The sequence below is a fragment of the Pongo pygmaeus genome, chromosome 20 (genome assembly GCF_028885625.2).
Source record: "Pongo pygmaeus isolate AG05252 chromosome 20, NHGRI_mPonPyg2-v2.0_pri, whole genome shotgun sequence".
NCBI lineage: Eukaryota > Metazoa > Chordata > Mammalia > Primates > Hominidae > Pongo > Pongo pygmaeus.
Genome location: NC_072393.2, coordinates 21,733,262 through 21,753,032, shown reverse-complemented (window position 1 = coordinate 21,753,032; position 19,771 = coordinate 21,733,262). Strand labels below are relative to the sequence as shown.

At 39.4% G+C, this 19,771-nt stretch overlaps 1 protein-coding gene across 1 annotated transcript in view; it reads right to left on the bottom strand.

The window, feature by feature from the left end:
• LOC129020592 (zinc finger protein 430) overlaps positions 1–19,771 on the bottom strand; it is a 97,996-nt gene that overhangs the window by 8,248 nt on the left and 69,977 nt on the right. The window contains 1 exon segment of the mRNA XM_063657749.1: positions 12,769–12,780. Within this exon segment, the coding sequence (XP_063513819.1) occupies positions 12,769–12,780 (12 nt within the window).

Sequence of the window (19,771 nt, the reverse complement as noted above, 5' to 3'; positions counted from 1 at the left end):
CTGTCTCAAAAAAAAAAAAAAACTCAGAAATCAAAAAACTATTTGAAACCAATGAGAATGAAGAGACAATGTACCAGAATCTCTGGCACACAGCTAAAGCAGTGTTCATGGGGAAATTTATAGCACTAAATACCCAAATGAAAAAGCCAGAAAGATCTCAAATGGACACCCTAACATCACAACTAAAAGAAAGAGAAAACCAAGAGCAAACAAACCTTAAAGCTAGCAGAAGACAAGAAATAACCAGATTCAGATTGGAAGTGAAGGACACAGAGACACAAAAAAACCCTTCAAAAAAAAAAAAAAAAATCAATGAATCCAGGAGCTGTTTTTTTGACCAAATTAGTAATATAGACACTAGCTATAAAGAGAGATGAATGAAATAGACAATAAAAAATGATAAAGGGGATATCACCACTGACCCCATAGAAATAAAAACAACTTTCAGAAAATACTATAAACACCTCTGTGCACAAAAACTGGAAAATCTGGAAGAAATGGATAAATTCCTGGACATATCCATCCTTTCAAGTCTGAACAGGAAGAAGTTGAATTCCTGAATAGACCAATAACAAGTTCTGAAATTGAGGCAGTAACAAATAGCCAATAGCCTACCAATCATAAAAAGTCCAGGACCAGATGAATATATAGCTAAATTCTACCAGAGGTACAAAGAGTACCATTTGTTCTGAAACTATTCCAAATGATAGAAAAGGAGGGGCCTCTCCTTAACTCATTCTATGAGGCCAGCATCATCCTGATATCAAGACCTGGCAGAGACATAACAACAACAACAAAAAAAACCTTCAAGCCAATATCCCTGATAAACATTAATACAAAAATTCTCAATAAAATACTTGCAAACTGAATCCAGCAACACATTAAAAAAGCTTATCCACCACAATCAAGTCAGCTTTATTCCTGGGATGCAAGCCTAGTTCAACATACAAAAATCGATAAACATAATTCATCATCACATAAACAGATTTAAAGACAAAAACCACATGATTATCTCAATAGATGCAGAAAAGGCCTTCGATCAAATTCAACATCGCTTCATGTTAAAAACTCTCAATAAACTAGGTATTCATGGAACATACATCAAAATAGTAAGAACCATCTATGACAAACCCACAGCCAATATTATACTAAAAGGGCAAAAACTGGAAGCATTCCCCCTGAAAACTAGCACTAGACAAGGATGCCCTCTCACCACTCCTATTTAACATAGTATTGGAAGTTCCGGCCAGGGAAATCAGGCAAGAGAAATAAATAAGCAGTATTCAATTCGGAAGTCAAACTTCTGTCTGCAGAAGCTCGCAGACGACATGTTTGCAGACAACATGATCCTAGATCTAGAAAGTCCCATTGTCTTAGCCCAAAAGCTTCTTCATCTAATAAGCAACTTCGGCAAAGTCTCAGGATACAAAATCAATGTGCAAAAATCACAAGCATTTTAATACACCAGCCATAAACAAGCAGAGAGCCAAATCACGAATAAACTCCCATTCACAACTGCTACAAAGAGAATAAAGTACCAAGGAATACAGCTAACAAGGGAAGTGATAGACCTCTTCAAGGAGAACTACAAACCGCTGCACAAGAAAATCAGAGAGGACACAAACAAATGAAAAAGACAGAAAGAATCAATATTGTAAAAATGGCCATACTGCTCAAAGTAATTTATAGATTCCATGCTATTCTGACTAAACTACTACTGATATTCTTCACGGAATTAGAAAAAAAAACTATTTTAAAATTCATATGAAACCCCAAAAGACCCCATATAGCCAAGAGAATCCTAAGCAAAAACAACAAAGCTGGAGGCATCATGATATCCAACTTCAAACTATACTACAAGGCTATAGTAACCAAAGCTGCCTGGTACTGTTATAAAAACAGACACACAGACCAATGGAACAGAATAGAGAACTCAGAAATCTAAGACTGCATGTCTACAACCATCTGATCTTTGAAAAACCTGACAAAAACAAGAAAATGGGAAAAGGATTCCCTTTTAATAAATGGTGCTGGGAGAACTAGCTAGCCATAGGCAGAAAATTGAAACTGGACCCCCTTTCTTACACTTATACAAAAATTAACTCAAGATGAATCGAAGACTTAAATTTGAAACCCAAAACTACAAGAACCCTAAAATAAAATTTAGGCAATACCATTCAGGACATAGGCATGGGCAAAGATTTCATGATGAAAGCGTCAAAAGCAATTGCAACAAAAGCAAACATTGACAAATGGTATCTAATTAAAGAGCTTCTGCACAGCAAAATAAATTATTATCAGAGTGAACAGACAATCTACAGAATGGGAGAACATTTTTGCAATCTATCCATCTGACAAAGGTTAATATCTAGATTCTACAAAGAACTTAAACAAATTTACAAGAATAAAACAAACAACCTCATTAAAAAGTGAGCAAAGAACAAGAAGAAACACGTCTCAAAAGAAGACATTTATGTGGCCAACAAACATGAAAAAAAGCTCAACATCAGTGATCATTAAAGAAATGCAAATCAAAATTACAATGAGATACCATTTCATGCCTGTCAAAATGGTGATTACTAAAATGCCAAGAAACAACAGATGTTGGTGAGGCTATGGAGAAATAGAAATGCTTTTACACTTTTGGTGGGAATGTAAATTAGTTCAACCATTGTGAAAGCCAGTATGGCGATTCCTCAAAGACCTAGAACCAGATATACTATTGGACCCAACGATCCCATTATACTGGGTATATACCAAAGGAATATAAATCATTCTACTATAAAGATACATGGATGTGTATCTTCATTGCAGCACAATTCACAATAGCAAAGACATGGCATCAACCCAAATGCCCATCTATGACAGACTGGATAAAGAAAATGTGGTACATATGCACCATAGACTACTATGCAGCCATAAAAATGAACAAGATCATGTACTTTGCAAAGACAGAGATGGAGCTGGAAGCCATTATTTTCAGCAAACTAACACAGGAACAGAAAACCAAACACCACATGTTCTCACTTATAAGTGGAAGCTGAACAATAAGAACACATGGACACATGGAGGGAAACAACACACACTGGGGCCTGTTGCAGGGGAGGGAGAGAATCAGGATAAATAGCTAATGCATGCAGGGCTTATCACCGAGGTGAGGGGTTAATAAGTGCAGCAAACCACCACGGCACACGTTTACTTATGTAACAAACCTGCACATCCTGCACATGTATCCTGAAATAAAATTAAATTAAATTAAATTTTAAAAAAAACAACAATGAAACTGGTAATAGTAACTTTATATCTTTAAGCAGTCATTTTAAATATAAATTAATTAAACTACTTATTTAAAAAATGTAATCTCAGAACTTTTGGAGGCTGAGGAATCTGATCACTTTAACTCAGGAGTTTGAGACCAACCTAGACAACAGGGCAAAAAACTGTCTCTACAGAAAAAGGTACAAAAAACTATCTGGACTTGGGATGGCAAATATTTGCAACCCAGCTACTCAAGAAGCTAAATGAGATCATCTGAGTTTGGGAGGTTGAGGCTGCAGTGAGTCATGATCATGCCACTGCAAACCAGCCTGGTTGACAGAGTGAGACTTTATCTCAAAAATAAATAAATTTATAAAAAGAAAAAAATAAGATGGCTTAGTGGCTTAACTTAAAAAGCATACAATTTGCTGTCTATAAGAGACTCATTTTAGCATTGAGTCAAATAGGTTGAAAGTAACAGAATGGAAAAAAATCTATATTCCATGCAAATAGTAACCACAATTGGGTGAGGTGGTAATAATTATATTGGATATGTTTTAAGTCAAGTACTAGCATAGGACAAGCATGGTATTATATAATGGTCAAATGGGTCAATTTACCAGGAATCTATAACTGTCATATCTATTTATATGTATATGTGTCTGTATATATAACATGAGGTTTCCCAAATATACAAAGCAAATTTTGGCAAAGGTGAAGCAAGAAATACATAGCAACATAAATGTGGAGATCAAGACATCATTTGCAATAATAAATAGAAAATTCAGATAAAAGATCAATAAGAAAACAGAAAACAGACATTATAGACTGTATTAACTATTTTGCATAAAGAGGAATACCTGAGTGTATAACTTATAAAGAAAGCAGGTTTATTGGGCTCACAGCTCAGCAGACTGTACAAGAAGGGTGTAACAGCATCTGCTTCTGGTGAGGGTCTCAGGAAACTTACAATCATGGTGGAAGACAAAGAGTAACTGGACATATCACATGGTAAGAGAGGGCAAGTGTGAGGTGAAGGAGTCAGTTTCTTTAAATGAACCAGCTCTCATTTGAATTAATGGAGTGAAAACTTTCTCATGACCAGGATAGCACAAAGGCATTCATGAAGAATTTGTCCCCATGACCCAAACACCTCCCACCAGGTTTCACATCTAACATTGAGGATTACATTGCAGCATGAGGTTTGCAGGACATAGACATCCAAACCATACCACAGACCAACTAGGCTTAACAGATAGGTACAAAACTTTTCAGTTAAAAGCAAGAAACAACACAATGTTCTTATTTGCACCTGATGTATTCTGTTAGGACACATAACAAGTCTTATTAAATACTGGCTGGATGTGTGGTTGGTACCTACAATCCCAATAATTTGGAAGATGAAGGTGGGAGGATCACTTGGGATCAGAAGATTGACACCAGCCTGAGTAACATAGTGAGAACCTGTCTAGTGAGACCCATTACTACAAATAACCAAAAAAATTAGTGAGGCATGGTAGTGCATGTCTGTAGTCTCAGCTACATAGGAGGCTGAGGTGTAAAGATCGCTTGAGTCAAGGAGGCTGAGGTTGCAGTGAGTCAAATTTATGTCAAGGTACTCCAGCATGGGTGACAAATATGATCCTGTCTCAAAACGACAATAAATAAGAAGACCAAAATCATACACTTTGTTTTCTGACCAAAACTGAATAAAACTAGAAATTAAAAAGTAAAACTGGCAAATCCAAGAATATCTAAAAATAAAACACACGGGTTGAGTATGGTGGCTCATGCCTCCAATACTAGCATTTAGGAAGGCCGGGCAGGAAGATTGCTTGAGCTCAGAAAACCTACATGGACAACATAGGAAAACCCTGTCTCTAAAACAAATAAAATTAAATTAAAAGACACTCTTCAACATATTTTTGTTCAATGGTCAATAAAATTAATTTTGTTAAGATGTCAGTACAAACTACAGTGGGAAACAAATTCAATATAAGTTCTTTAAAAATCCCAATAGTACAGTTTCATTATAGAAATCTTGTCTATGGCTGGGCATGGTGGCTTACACCTGCAATCCCAGCATTTTGGGAGGCCAAGGCGGGCGGATCACCTGAGGTTGGGAGTTCAAGACCAGCCTGACCAACATGGAGAAACCCCATCTCTACTAAACATACAAAATTAGCCAGGTGTGGTGGCGCATGCCTGTAATCCCAGCTACTCGGGAGGCTGAGGCAGGAGAATTGCTTGAACCCGGGAGGCAGAGGTTGCGGTGAGCCGAGATTGCACCATTGCACTCCAGCCTGGGAAACAAGAGCGAAATTCCGTCTCAAAAAAAAAAAAAAAAAAAGAAATCTTGTCTAAAATTTAAAAATTTGATTATAAACTATAACCAGCCAAACGCCCAGGAAAAAGAACAAAGAAGCATTATACTTCGAAATTTTAAAACATATTACAAGCTAAAATAAGCCAGGTACGGTGGCTCATGCCTGTAAGCCCAGCACTTTGGGAGTCTGGGGTGGGTGGATCACGAGGTCAGGGGATCGAGACCATCCTGGCCAACATGGTGAAATCTCGTCTCTACTAAGGATACAAAAATTAGCTGGGTGTGGCAGCGCGTGCCTGTAATCCCAGCCACTTAGGAGCCTGAGGCAGGATAATCACTTGAACCCGGGAGGCAGAGGTGCAGTGAGCCGAGATCGCACCACTATACTCCAGCCTGGTGACAGAGCTAGACTCCATCTCAATACATACATACATACATACATACATATATAAGCTAAAATAACAAAAACAGTATGGTACTGACACAAAGGCAGATAAACAGATGAAAGAAAAGAGTGGAGAGCCCAGAAATGAAGCCTTCTGTATATGATTACATGATCTTCCACAAAGTTGCCATGAGCACACAACAGAGAAGAGATAATCTTTTCAAAAAATAATGCCATAAACTGGATAACACTGATAAAGTTGAATCATTTCCTTGAACCATATACAAAAAATATTTTATTGTTTTTTGTTTTTCAGACGGAGTCTTGCTCTGTCACCCAGGCTGGAGTGCAGTGGCACAATCTCGGCTCACTACAACATCCGAATCCCAGGTTTAAGTGATTCTCCTGACTCAGCCTTCTGAGTAGCTGGGATTACAGGCACCTGCCACCACGCCCAGCTAATTTTTGTATTTTTAGTAGAGATGGGGTCTCACCATGTTGGTCAGGCTGGTCTCGAACTCCTGACCTCGTGATCCGCCCGCCTCAGCCTCCCAAAGTGCTGGGATTACAAGCGTGAGCCCGATTTTATTTTATTTATTTATTTATTTATTTTTGGAGTGACGGAGTCTCGCTCTATTGCCCAGGCTGGAGTGCAGTGGTGCAACCTCGGCTCACTGAAATCTCTGCCTCCTAGATTCAAGTAATTCTCCTGCCTCAGCTTCCCAAGTAGGTGGGACTACAGGCACGTGCCACAATGTCCAGCTAAGTTTTGTATTTTTTAGTAGAGATGGGGTTTCACTATATGTTGGCCACGCTGGTCTCGACCTCCTGACCCTCACGTGACCCTCCTGCCTTGGCCTCCCAACATGCCGGGATTACAGGCATATGCCACCACGCCCAGCCTATTTATTTTGTTTGAGATGGAGTCTCATTCTGTCACCAAGGCTGGAGTGCAGTGGCATGATCTTGGCTCACTGCAACTTCCACCTTCCGGGTTCAAACAATTCTCCTGCCTTAGCGAATCTCTTAGAAAAAAAAAACTTGACATGGGTCTTGGCACCATTTCCTAAGATACGACATTAAATGCATATGCAACAAAGGAAAGAACAGAAATATTTAACTACACTATACTTCAGAATTTCTGCACATTAAAAAAATTCAATAAACAGAAAAAGTCATCTAGGAAGTGGGTGAAAATATATGGAAATCACGAGTGAAAGTAGTTAATATTCAGAATATATGAACAACTCTTAAAACTGAACAATGAAGTTGAATAACTTTATTTAGAAATGAAAAAGTAAGGCCAGGCACAGTGGCTCACGCAGGTAATCCCAGCACTTTGAGAGGCCGAGGTGGGTGGATCACGAGGTCAGGAGTTCAAGACCAGCCTGACCAAGATGGTGAAACCCTTTCTCTACTAAAAATACAAAAATCAGCCAGGCGTGGTGGTAGGCACCTATAATCCCAGCTACTCAGGAGGCTGAGACAGGCTGAGGCAGGAGAATCACTTAAACGCAGGAGGCAGAGTTTGCAGTGAGCCGAGATCACACGATGGCACTCCAGTCTGGGAGACAGAGTGAGACTCCGTCTCAAAAAAAAGAAAGAAATGAAAAAATAATTTTCATCAAAAAATAAACCCAAATGGGAAAAAACATTTGAAAAGAAAAGCAGAATTAATGATTTGCAGAGAAACAGATAAAAATAGAGGCCAGGCGCTCACCTCACGACTGTAATCCCAGCACTTTGGGAGGCCGAGTCAGGTAGGATCACCTGAAGTCAGGAGTTCAAGACCAGCCTGGCCAACATGGTGAAAACCCCGTTTCTACTAAAAATACAAAAACTAGCCAGGCATGATGGCAGGTGCCTGTAATCTCAGCTACTCGGGAGGCTGAGGCATGAGAATTGTTGGAATCCAGGAGGCGGAAGTTGCAGTGAGCCATTGCACCATTGTACTCTAGCCTGGGTGATAACAGTAAGACTTCATCACAATGAATAAATAAATAAATAAATAAATAAATAAATAAATAAATAAAATGAAAAAACAAAATTGCCTCACACTCATTACAATGGCCACTATACCTTTTTTTAAAACACCAAATCTCTTGATGATGCAATGAAAATAAAACTATGTTGATTGTTGGTAGAAAACAAGATGCAACCATTATTTTAAAATGTTATAAATGCTTCTTAATTAAAAATGGAATTATCATCAAATACAGCAATCCCACTTATGAATATATTTCCAAAATATGAAGCACAGGGCCTGGAAGACAAATTTGAACATCCATGTTTATTGTACCAGTATTCACAAAAGCCAAAAGCAGAAGCAACCCAGGTGTCTCTTACAAACACATCAAAAATGTAACATATACATCCAATGAAATATCACAGAAATCAAAGATTATCAAATATTATCATAATTAAATCAAATATCAAAGAAATCTTGTCACATTTTGATATAAACTTTGAAAATATTATGTCATGGGAAATAAGCCCATAACAAAATGATAAAACTATATGATTCCACTATGTATATGAGATATCTTAAGTAGTCACACTCATAAAAACAAAGTGGAACAGTGTTTGTCAACGGCTGGGGAGAGGGTAAAATGGGTTCTTGTTACTTAAATGGGTACTGAGTTTCAGTTTCACAAGATGTAAAATTTCTAGAAGTCTTTTGCATAACAATGTGAATATATTTAACATGACTGAAATGTACAGCTTCTTTTTGAGAGAGGGTCTCACTCTGTCACTCAAGCTGAAGTGCAGTGGCACAATTATGCCTCACTTCAGCCTCAAACTCCCAGGCTCAAGTAATCCTCCCCTCAATCTCCCAAACAGCTGGGACCACAGGTGCACACTACCATGCCTGGATATTTTTAAAAATTTTTGTAGAGAGGGAATCTCCGAATGTTGCCCAGGCTGGTCTCAAACTTTTCGGCTCAAATGATACTCCTGTCTTGGCCTCCCAAAATCCAGGGATTACAGATGTGAGCCACCACCATGTCTGGCCCTGAAATGTGCACTTAAATAGACTTAAGATGCTAAATTTTAATGTTTTTACTGTTTTTTCTTGTCATTCTTTTGAGACAGAATCTCGCTCTGTCACCCAGGCTGGAGTGCAGTGGTGTGATCTCGGCTCACTGCAACCTCTGCCTCCTGGGTTTAAGCGACTCTCCTGCCTCAGTCTCCTGTGTAGCCCGAATTACACAGGCGTAGGCCACCATGTCCAGCTAATTTTTTTTTTTTAGTAGAGACAGGGTTTCACCATGTTGGCCAGGCTGGTCTGGAACTCCTGATCTCAAGTGATCTGCCTGCCTCAGCCTCCCAAAGTGCTGGGATTACAGGCGTGAGCCACTGAGCCAGGCCTGTTATGTGTTTTTACAACAATTACTTTTTCTAAAGGAAAAACGGAAAAAATACTAAATTACAAATCTTCTCAAAAATTACCTTCAAATCACAAATAGCGTTTCTCTCACACAAAGGAAATATACATTCATCATTAGACACATGGAGAAAATAAGACATAATGAAAATATTTCCATGACTACTCACTTAGACAAGATAAAATGCCCACTGAAAATCAGCTAAGAAAGAATATATACAAGATAAGCCATAACCAATATTGGGGTCATATTTATAGATAAACACCCACACATATATAATCCAATTGTGATAGATGTATGGCTGATTTATCTCTTAATTAAACACCACATTGACTTAAAGTATACAAACAGAATTGCAAATTGGCTAAAATTATAATATATAAGAAAAACTAAAAAACACAATAAGCTGATGTTAAGAAACCTACACTGAAAAAACACTAATATGAAAACTGCACAACAGTAAGAGACATGTTTACTCATAAAATCTGGTATGCAGCATTAATATACCTTTAAAAAAGAATTGTCTGGATAACCACAATATTTGTGTACTCAGGGAAGGCAGGTATTTTGAATCATTGGCATGCACTATGTGGCAGTAAAATTTCACAGAATATGCAGTATAATTATAAATAGAATATACTAATGAGAAACTTTTAATAAGCATGTAAAAGAAATGTGATAATTTTTATGTTTTAAATATATGCTATTCTTACACAAAATGAAACTGCTGTAATCCAACTTCAGAAGCAAAGAACAGCATTACATTGCTAAATTAAAACTTATATTTTTCAAAATAGGGTTAGAGCCTCTGATATGTAAAACAAATATTTACAAGTAAATTATCATTTAGATATATGCTGAAGAAAGTGGGTGAAAATCCTATAATTCCTTTTTACCTGCAGCAAACTTAAATTAAGTAACCATTCTAGTAATATGGAGTGCCTATCAATTATCTAATTTATTTCAGGCATAACATGTAAATTCTAGCATATTGTCCTAAATGTCTGAATCTAAAATTACGACAAGTTTGAAATGGAAAATAGAAAGTAAAAATGTATAGAAAGAGTAACATCAGTGACATGAAAAAATAAGAGGTGCTCTATTTGACCATCCTCACCACAGCAAAAAAGCTTTTCAGTCACCCCTGACAAAAAAATGCCTTTATGAGACAGCCAGGCATCATGGCTCACACCTGTAATGACTGCTACACGGTACATTGAGGTTGGAGAATTGCTGCAGGCCAGGATTTCAAGACCAGCCTAGATGATAAACAGGATCCCATCTCCCAAGTAAGTGCCTTTAGAAGAGCTTTGAGACCCAGGGAGGGAGTTGTGAAACTCTGCTAAAGCCCAAGATTGAGGAGTGTTTTTTTTCAGAGGACAGGCACTTATTCATGTGAGAAACTACATGACACCTGGTTTTGGATACAGACCAAGAAATGGCCCACCCAACTTGGTCCAACAGAGAATTCTGAAGTTAACTCTGTAAGCATCCCAAACTCCTCCCAGTTACAGTCTAAGAGAGGTCCTGCCCTTCCAGAGACCTGGAGGAAGACACCCATTTGCAGCCATGCAGACAGGCCTACAGACCTTGGTTTTTACTGCAGTCCCTGAAATAGTTTAATGACTCAGTTCCAGCTCTGAGACACAGTTCATGACCAGTTTTGCTTAAGTAGAAACCCACACAGTGACCTGAGGAAATCCTCTCTGGTACTCAGTGAAAGGCAAACCCATTCACATCCTGATATAAGCGCCATTATATATGGAGCCAGCTGCAGACACTGCCCTCGTGTCTGCCCTACAGATCAAAGTCTTAAAGAACATTCAATCTGTCCAAAAATAAAATGGAAATTACGATTACCCAAGCCCTTTGTAACAAACCATCTAAAGGTGGATGCTAGTGCAGACCGAGCAGTCTTGTGACCAAGCTACAACCCCTCTTCACTACAAACCCAGAGGGCATCCCATCACCCTAGGGACACAACAGAAAAAGATCTTTACCTCCTGAAACCAGTTTATAAAAGCTTAAGGAGTTGTTTGCTCCTTCAAATTCACAGATATCAATATATCTGTGAATTTGTGCCCATTGTCAATGCTTCTATTTTAATGTAGCACTGGAAGTGTATGGCACAAGGATTAGTCAAAAACATTTTTAAAAAGCCATTGGAATTGAAGAGAAATAAGTAAAAAGTTGCTTTTTGTGGATCGTATGATTTTATTATATAAAAACCCATAAACAGCACATTAAAATTTGTCTAAAAAGCCGGGCATGGTGGTTCACACCTGTAATCCCAGCACTTTTGAGGGCCGAGGCGGGCAAATCACGAGGTCAGGACTTCAAGAACAGCCTGGCCAACATAGTGAAACCCTGTCTCTACTAAAACTGCAAAAAAAAAATTAGCCAGGTGTGGCGGTGGGCGCCTGTAGTCCCAGCTACCTGAGAGGCTGAGGGAGAATCATTTGAACCCAGGAGGTGGAGGTTGCAGTGAGCTAAGATCGCGCCATTGCACTCCAGCCTGGGTGAAACAGTAAGACTCTGTCTTGAACAACAACAAAAAAATTGTCTAAACTAATAAATACAGTCAGTAAATTAGCAAAATATAAAATTAACATACAAGTTATGGTTCCATACACTTAAACTATCTGATGCAATAAAGAAAACAATCTTATTTATAATAGTATTAAAATAATAAATTTCTGAAAACCAATTTAACTAACAAGGTAAAAAATCTTTTTGTTTTATTGAGATGGAGTTTTGCTGATGTTGCCCAGGCTGGAGTGCAATGGTGCCATCTTGACTCACCACAACCTCTGCCTCCTGGGTTGAAACGATTCTCCTGCCTTAGCCTCCCGAGTAACTGGGATTACAGGCATGTAATCTATGCCTGTAATATGGCCAGCCACTTTTGTATTTTTAGTAGAGACAGGGTTTCTCCATGTTGGTCAGGCTGGTCTCGAACTCCTGACCTCAGGTGATCCACCCTCCCTGGCCTCCCAAAGTGCTGGGATTACAGGTGTGAGCCACTGCGGCTGGCCAAGGTAAAAAATCTTTACAATGAAATATATAAGATATCAATGAAAGAAATTAGAGAAGACAAAAATAAATTTAAAAATATTTTATGTCGGCTGGGCATGGTGACTCACGCCTATAATCCCAGCACTTTGGGAGGCCAAGGCAGGCGGATCACAAGGTCAGGAGATCGAGACCAGCCTGGACAACATGGTGAAACCCTGTCTCTACTAAAATACAAAAATTAGCCGGGCGTGGTGGCACATGCCTGTAATCCCAGCTATTAGGGAGGCTGAGGCAGGAGAATCACTTGAACACAGAAAGTGGAGGTTGCAGTGAGTTGAGATTGCACCACTGCACTCCAGCCTGGGTGACAGAGCGAGACTCTGTCTCAACAACAACACAAAATTTCATGTCTATGGATTGAAAGAATAAATATTGTTAAAGTGCCATATTATCTAAAGTAATCTACACATTCAATAAACTTCCTAATAAAATTCCAGTGGCATTTTTTTCAAAATAGAAAATACAATTCTAAAATTTACAAGAAACTACAATAAACTTCAAATAGCCAAAGCATTCTTGAGAATAAAAAGAACAAAGCAGAGAGACAGGACATCATAACTTATAATTTCAAACTATATTTTAAGACTACAGTAATAAAAACAGGATGGACTATGCAGAAAAATTAACAAGAAACCCCTAATGGAACAGAAACCACTACTCTCACATATTTCAGACAGGATGCAAAAAAAGAACTAAAAAATAATGTAACATAGAGTTTTTCAGCCGGGCGCAGTGGCTCACACTTGTAATCCCAGCACTTTGGGAGGCCAAGGTGCGCAGATCACTTGAGGACAGGAGTACAAGACCAGCCTGGCCAACATGGTAAAACCCCGTCTCTACTAAAAATACAAAACAATTAGCCGGGTATGGTGGCAGTTGCCTGTAATCTCAGCTACCCAGGAGACTGAGGCAGGAAAATCGTCGAACCCAAGAGCCACAGGTTGCAGTGAGTCGAGATCACCCCACTGTAATCCAGCCTGGGCAACCAAAGCGAAACTCTGTCTCAAAACAAAACAAAACAAAACAAAACAAAATAAAAAAACAGTGTTTTTCAAAATTATGCAGATATTTGTGTGTTCACCCAAGGAAAAGGAAAATTCTTAGAGAATTTAAAAGCATAAGACAGAAGATGCCCTTTAGTGAGAGAAAATTTTAAGAAAATATTCAGTCTTCCCAGAAACTATATGCTTTGCAACACAGCTTCCCAAATCACATTGTAAGGACTGGCTTGCTTTTTTTTTAAACCTTTGTACCTCTCATCTGTGTCATCTGTTGTGTTCACTCTCACCTACCTGGGGATTCATCCACCATCTCATGTCTCTTCATATTCCAGGGCTCTTTTTCTTGCTCCAGACTGGTGATCGGGTCTTGCTTAGAGACAGCAATACCTGCCTTATTAAAAGTAAACAGCATAAATCTTGCTTATATTCTCTAGTTACCAACCTAGTACTGTGCTCAGTAAAAAGGATGTAATAGAATATTTTAGAAAATTAATCCTAAAATACTAATTAATGAGACATCTCTAACTATTTAGAAAATATTTTAAATTTGTAGGTCCTTAATTTTACTACCTGGTACTCATGAATCAAAAATTGATGGCGGAAAATAGATTTTAAGATATGGGCAATATTTTATGCCACCAAATTTCTGGAATTACCACTAATTTAGAGTGAAGGATGCAGATCAGCTCAGGAATGTGGAAAGTTCAGGTCAAGATGAAACATGTTGAAGAAATTCTTTTCTACACAGACAAATCATCAAGATTTTCTTGAAAACTGGGATCAGAAACTCATTTATACAAAGCATAAATTACCAAAAAAATTCTACAAAAAAACAGACATAAAACATTTAGGGTATATTAAGAATTACGTATTAAAGTTATTCTCACCCAAGAAGACCAGGTTTTTGTAGTTCTCTAACATCACATTCATATATAAATTCTGCTGAGAAGGGTTCAGGCATTCCCACTCCTCCAGAGAGAATTCTATGGCCACATCCCTAAATGTCAATGTCTCCTGAAAAACACAAGCACAGAGACACACATATATTTACCAAGTGGCCATGGGCAGAATTTATTATTTGACTTAAGGTGAAATGAGAGAGTAAAGAGAATTGGTTCTGACTTATAAGAATAACTGAAATTATCCAGTAATTTTTAACACAGAAATATTCTCTAATGTATTCTTACTCTGAGGGCAGAGAATGGCATAAGATCCACAACACCAGTGCATATATAATACTTTTCTGGATGATAAAGAATATAATTAAGGACACAAATGTATACATTTTTGAGTGCTATATCTACATCATAATGAGTTGTGTATATTTTTCAGACAAAAAAAGACATGTTGAGTTAGATGGTACCTCTCAAATTTAAATATGTACAATAAACTGGAGATCCTGTCGTGAAGCTTTTTTTTTTTTTTTTTCCCCCAGAAGATCTGGAATAAAGTCTGAGTTTTTAAAATTCTAACAAGGTCACTAGTAATGCCAGTGTTTTTGACCCCAGAAGACTATTTTGTCAGACATTCAGTAAGTGAAAGAGATTGTGTTTTTCCCAACTTTTCTGGTCTGTAAACAAAGAGCCTTCATTTTCCAAAGACAGATACTTGCAAAAAACAAACAAAAAAACCTAATAAAAAAGGGCAGGTGCCAGATTAAATGTGATAGTTTATTAGCTACATAAAGATACTTAATAATAAAGAGAAAAACAATTAACTCTATAGTGAAAAAAAGTCAGAGAGCTCTTTAACCAAGCAAATTATTAACATCAACAACACTAGAATAAATTTTTATGATGTGCTGATGCACACAGAAGAACACAACATCACTGCTGAGATATTGCCCCTCAAAAAGTCAATTACAGACTGAATTTAACCATAAAGAAAAATCAGTTTTATGCGAAGGTCAAGATATCTCCCATGTTCTATAATTTTTAATAATGATTTTAAGTATTCCTTCTTTAGCATCCTAGAAAGCAGGTATCTCTGAATAATTTTCTCCAGAACTTCCTGGGTAATAAATGCCATCCTGAACAGGCCGGGCACGGTGGCTCACACCTGTAATCCCAGCACTTTGGGAGGCCGAGGCGGGCGGATCACGAGGTCAGGAGATCGAGACCATCCTGGCTAACATGGTGAAACCCTGTCTCTACTAAAAATACAAAAAATTAGCCTGGTGTGGTGGTGGGCGCCTGTAGTCCCAGCTACTGGGGAGGCTGAGGCAGGAGAAAAGCGTGAACCTGGGAGGTGGAGCTTGCAGTGAGCCGAGATCTCGCCACTGCACTCCAGCCTGGGCGACAGAGCGAGACTCTGTCTCAAAAAATAAAAATAAATAAATAAATAAATAAATAAATAAATAAATGCCATCCTGTTTAAATAAGCATTTTCTTAATCCTGTTCTGCATAGAGCTAATGGAGAACACAGGCGACACCTCAACATTATATGTTCTCCATCTTTACTAAGGACCCTAGCTTTCCCCCAATAGGAATCTTGAGTATCCACATCTTCCCATGTTCAGCAGCCACAAAAGGAACACTTTTAATATGGCAGATCATAAATTCATGGTAGGAATTCTGCATTGCATATAAGAAGCCATGATGTAGAGAAGGCTCTGGTACATAGGATAGAAATATTTTTTAGAGACCCTTGACTATCACAAGAATTTTTAAAAGTATGTGAAACAAAATCACTGGGGGAGGGAAAACACAAGTAGAGAAGCAAAGGTTTGCAAGTACTAAACGCATGGCACTCCAGGAGGCAGAGTGGACACAGCTCTTGATCTGAGACATGTTTAGCTGAAAAGAAGCATTTTTCCTTTCTCCTCCTCTGGAAATCCTTTTCAGATGAAATTCTCTGGACAAGTAACACCTGCATCTTGAGAAAAGTCCCTTAAACGCATCAGCACCACCTGCTTACCTACTAGCCTCACACTCACAGACAGAAGGACCAAGACCAAAAAGTCCACTCATCTTTCTCCTTTATAACAGAAGAGATTCAGGAACAATGAGTTGCTCCACGGAAATAAAAATATATGTTCCTCTTTTACTGTCCACAGGTGCCCTCCCCTGCCACAGACACCAACAATTTTTGCTACAGTAATGAAAATATGAAAATATGGGCCACTGCCCTGTCCCTACCAAACCCAAACAGAACAGGTCCTGAAGCCACCCTTTAGTGCAAATGTGGCACTTAACTCTCAGGAATGTATCTTGAAGCCCTCATGCTTGATTCTGGCCTCACCGTAGAGTCACATGAGGCCCTGGAGTTTCACTCTCTTACCACACATATCTACATGTATCATGACGAAGACACCAAAAGCAACTGCAACAAAAGCAAAAATTGACAAATGGGACCTCTTGGGGTGATCAGACTCAACACCAGGTCGTGGGGGTGAGAAAGTCCGGTGGAGTCAAAGGATTGAGAAAAAGACAGTTTGAGATATAAAGGTGGGACACCAGGCTGGGCACGGTGACTCACACCTGTAATCCCAGCACTTTGGGAGGCTGAGGCAGGCGGACGACGAGGTCAGGAGATCGAGACCACGGTGAAGCCCCGTCTCTACTAAAAATACAAAAAAAAAAATTAGCTGGGCACGGTGGCGGGCGCCTGTAGTCCCAGCTACTCAGGAGGCTGAGGCAGGAGAATGGCGTGAACCCGGGATGCGGAGCTTGCAGTGAGCCGAGATCACACCACTGCACTCCAGCCTGGGTGACAGAGTGAGACTCCGTCTCAAAAAAAAAAAAAAAAAAAAAAAAAAAAGTGGGACACCAGAGGGCCATCACCATCATGGAGGCTGCGAAGGCCCTGAGCTCTGGGAGCCCACAGTATTTATTGGTAATCCAACAAAGAAACAGGTGGTGAGAACGTGGAGGTCAAAAGAGCAGGCGCATGATCTACAGCTGTGATGGTTTAGCATTTATAAGGAACATGTTCTGCTACTTGAGATAATGGGAATAGGAACCTAGGAAAGCTAGAAGCAAGGAGCCAGCAGGTCTAGACTCATTCCAGAGGACATTATGCAAGCTCTGCCTCAGTTTCCCTCCCAACACCCAGCTTTTTCCCAACAGGGACCTAATTAAAGAACTTCTTCACAGCAAAGGAAACTATCAATGGAGTAAACAGAAACATACCAAATAAACAAAAATATTTGCAAACTATGTTCCTGATAAAGGTTTAATATCCAGAATTCATAAAGAAGTTAAGCAGGTTTACAGAAAAAAAAAAAAAAAAAAACTTCATTAAAAAGTAGGCAAAAAACATGAACAGATGCTTTTCAAAAGAAGACAAACATGTGGCTAACAAGCATGTGCAAAAAATGCTCACCACTAATCACTAGAGAAATGCTAAAAACAAACAAAAACCACAATGAGATACCATCTCACACCAATCCGAATGGCTGTTGTTACAAAGTAACAGGCTGGGTGCAGTAACCCCAGCACTTTGGGAGGCCAAGGCAGGCAGATCACTTGAGGTCATGAGTTTGAGAGCAGCCTGGCCAATATGGAGAAATCCCATCTTTACTAAAAATACAAAAATTGTCAGGCTTAGTGGCGCACATCTGTAGTTCCAGCTACTCTAGAAACTAAGGCATGAGAATCTACTGAATCAAGGAGGTGGAGGTTGCAATGAGCTGAGATCACACCACTGTACTCCAGCCTGGGTGACAGAGTGAGACTCTGTCTCAAAAACCGAAGTCAGTAACATGCTGGTAAGGTTGCAGAGAAAATGGAATGTTTATACACTGCTGGTGGGAGGGTAAATTAGTTCAACCATTGTGAAAAGCAGTGTGGTGATTCCTCACAGAACTGAAAACAGAATTACTGTTTGACCCAGCAACCTCCAAATTGAGTATATACCCAAAGAAATATAAATTATTCTGCCATAAAGACACATGCATATGCATGTTTATTACAACACTGTTTGCAATAACAAAGACATGGGCTGGGTGCAGTGGCTTATGTCAGTAATCCCAGCACTTTGGGAGGCTGAGGCCGGTGGATCACCTGAGGTCAGGAGTTCCAGGCCAGCCTAGCCAATATGGCAAAACACCATCTCTACTAAAAATACAACATTTAGCCAGGTGTGGTTACATGTGCCTGTAGTCCCAGCTACATAGGAGACTGAGGCAGGAGAATCGCTTGAACCCAGGAGACAGAGGTTGCAGTGAGCTGAGATGGTGCCACTGCACTCTAGTCTGGGCAAGAGTGAGACTCTGTCTCAAACAAACAAAAAACAAACGCATGGAACAAATCGAATTGCCTATTAATGTAGACTAGATTAAAATAATAAGGTATGGTCAGGTGAGGTGGTTCACACTTGTAATCCTAGCACTTTGGGAGGCCGAGGCAGGTGGATTACCTTAGCTCAAGAGTTCAAGACCAGCCTGGGCAACATGACAAAACCCCATCTCTACAAACGATAGAAAAAGAAGTTAACTGGGTATGGTGGTGCATGCTTGTAGTCCCAGTTACTTAGGGGGCTGAAGAGGGTGCCTTGAGCCTGGAAGGTTGAGGCTGAAGTGAGCCAAGATTATACCACTGCACTTTAGCCTTTGTGACAGAGTGAAACACTGTCTCCAAATAAATAAATTAATTAAATAAAATAGAAGATTTAATAAAAACAAAGTATGATATATAAACATGATGGAAGATTATGTGGCCAATAAAACAAAACAAAACAAAACAAAAAAAACAAGCTGGGCATGGTGGCTCAGCCTGTAATCCCAGCATTTTGGGAGGCTGAGGCAGGCGGATCACCTGAGGTCAGGAGTTTGAGACCAGCCTGGGCAACACGGTGAGACCCACCTCTACTAAAAATATAAAATTAGCCATGAGTGGTGGTGCATGCCTGTAATCCCAGCTACTCGGGAGGCTGAGGCAAGAGAATTGCTTGAACCCAGGAGGCGCAGGTTGTGGTGAGCTGAGGTGGTGCCATCACACTCCAGCCTGGGCAACAAGAGTGAAAACTCCGTCTCAAAAAATAAATAAATTAAATAAAAACAAGATTAAGTGATTTGCAAGGCCGGGCATGGTGGCTCACGCCTGTAATCCCAGCACTTTGGGAGGCTGAGGCGGGTGGATCACAAGGTCAGGAGACCGAGACCATCCTGGCTAACACTAAAAATTCTCTACTAAAAATACAAAAAATTAGCTAGGTGTAGTGATGGGCACCTGTAGTCCCAGCTACTCGGGAGGCTGAGGCAGGAGAATCGCTTGAACACGAGAGGCGGAGGTTGCAGTGAGCTGAGGTCACGCCACTGCACTCCAGCCTGGGCGACAGAGCAAGACTCTGTCTCAAAAAAAAAAAAAAAAAAAAAGATTAAGTTATTTGCAGCAACGT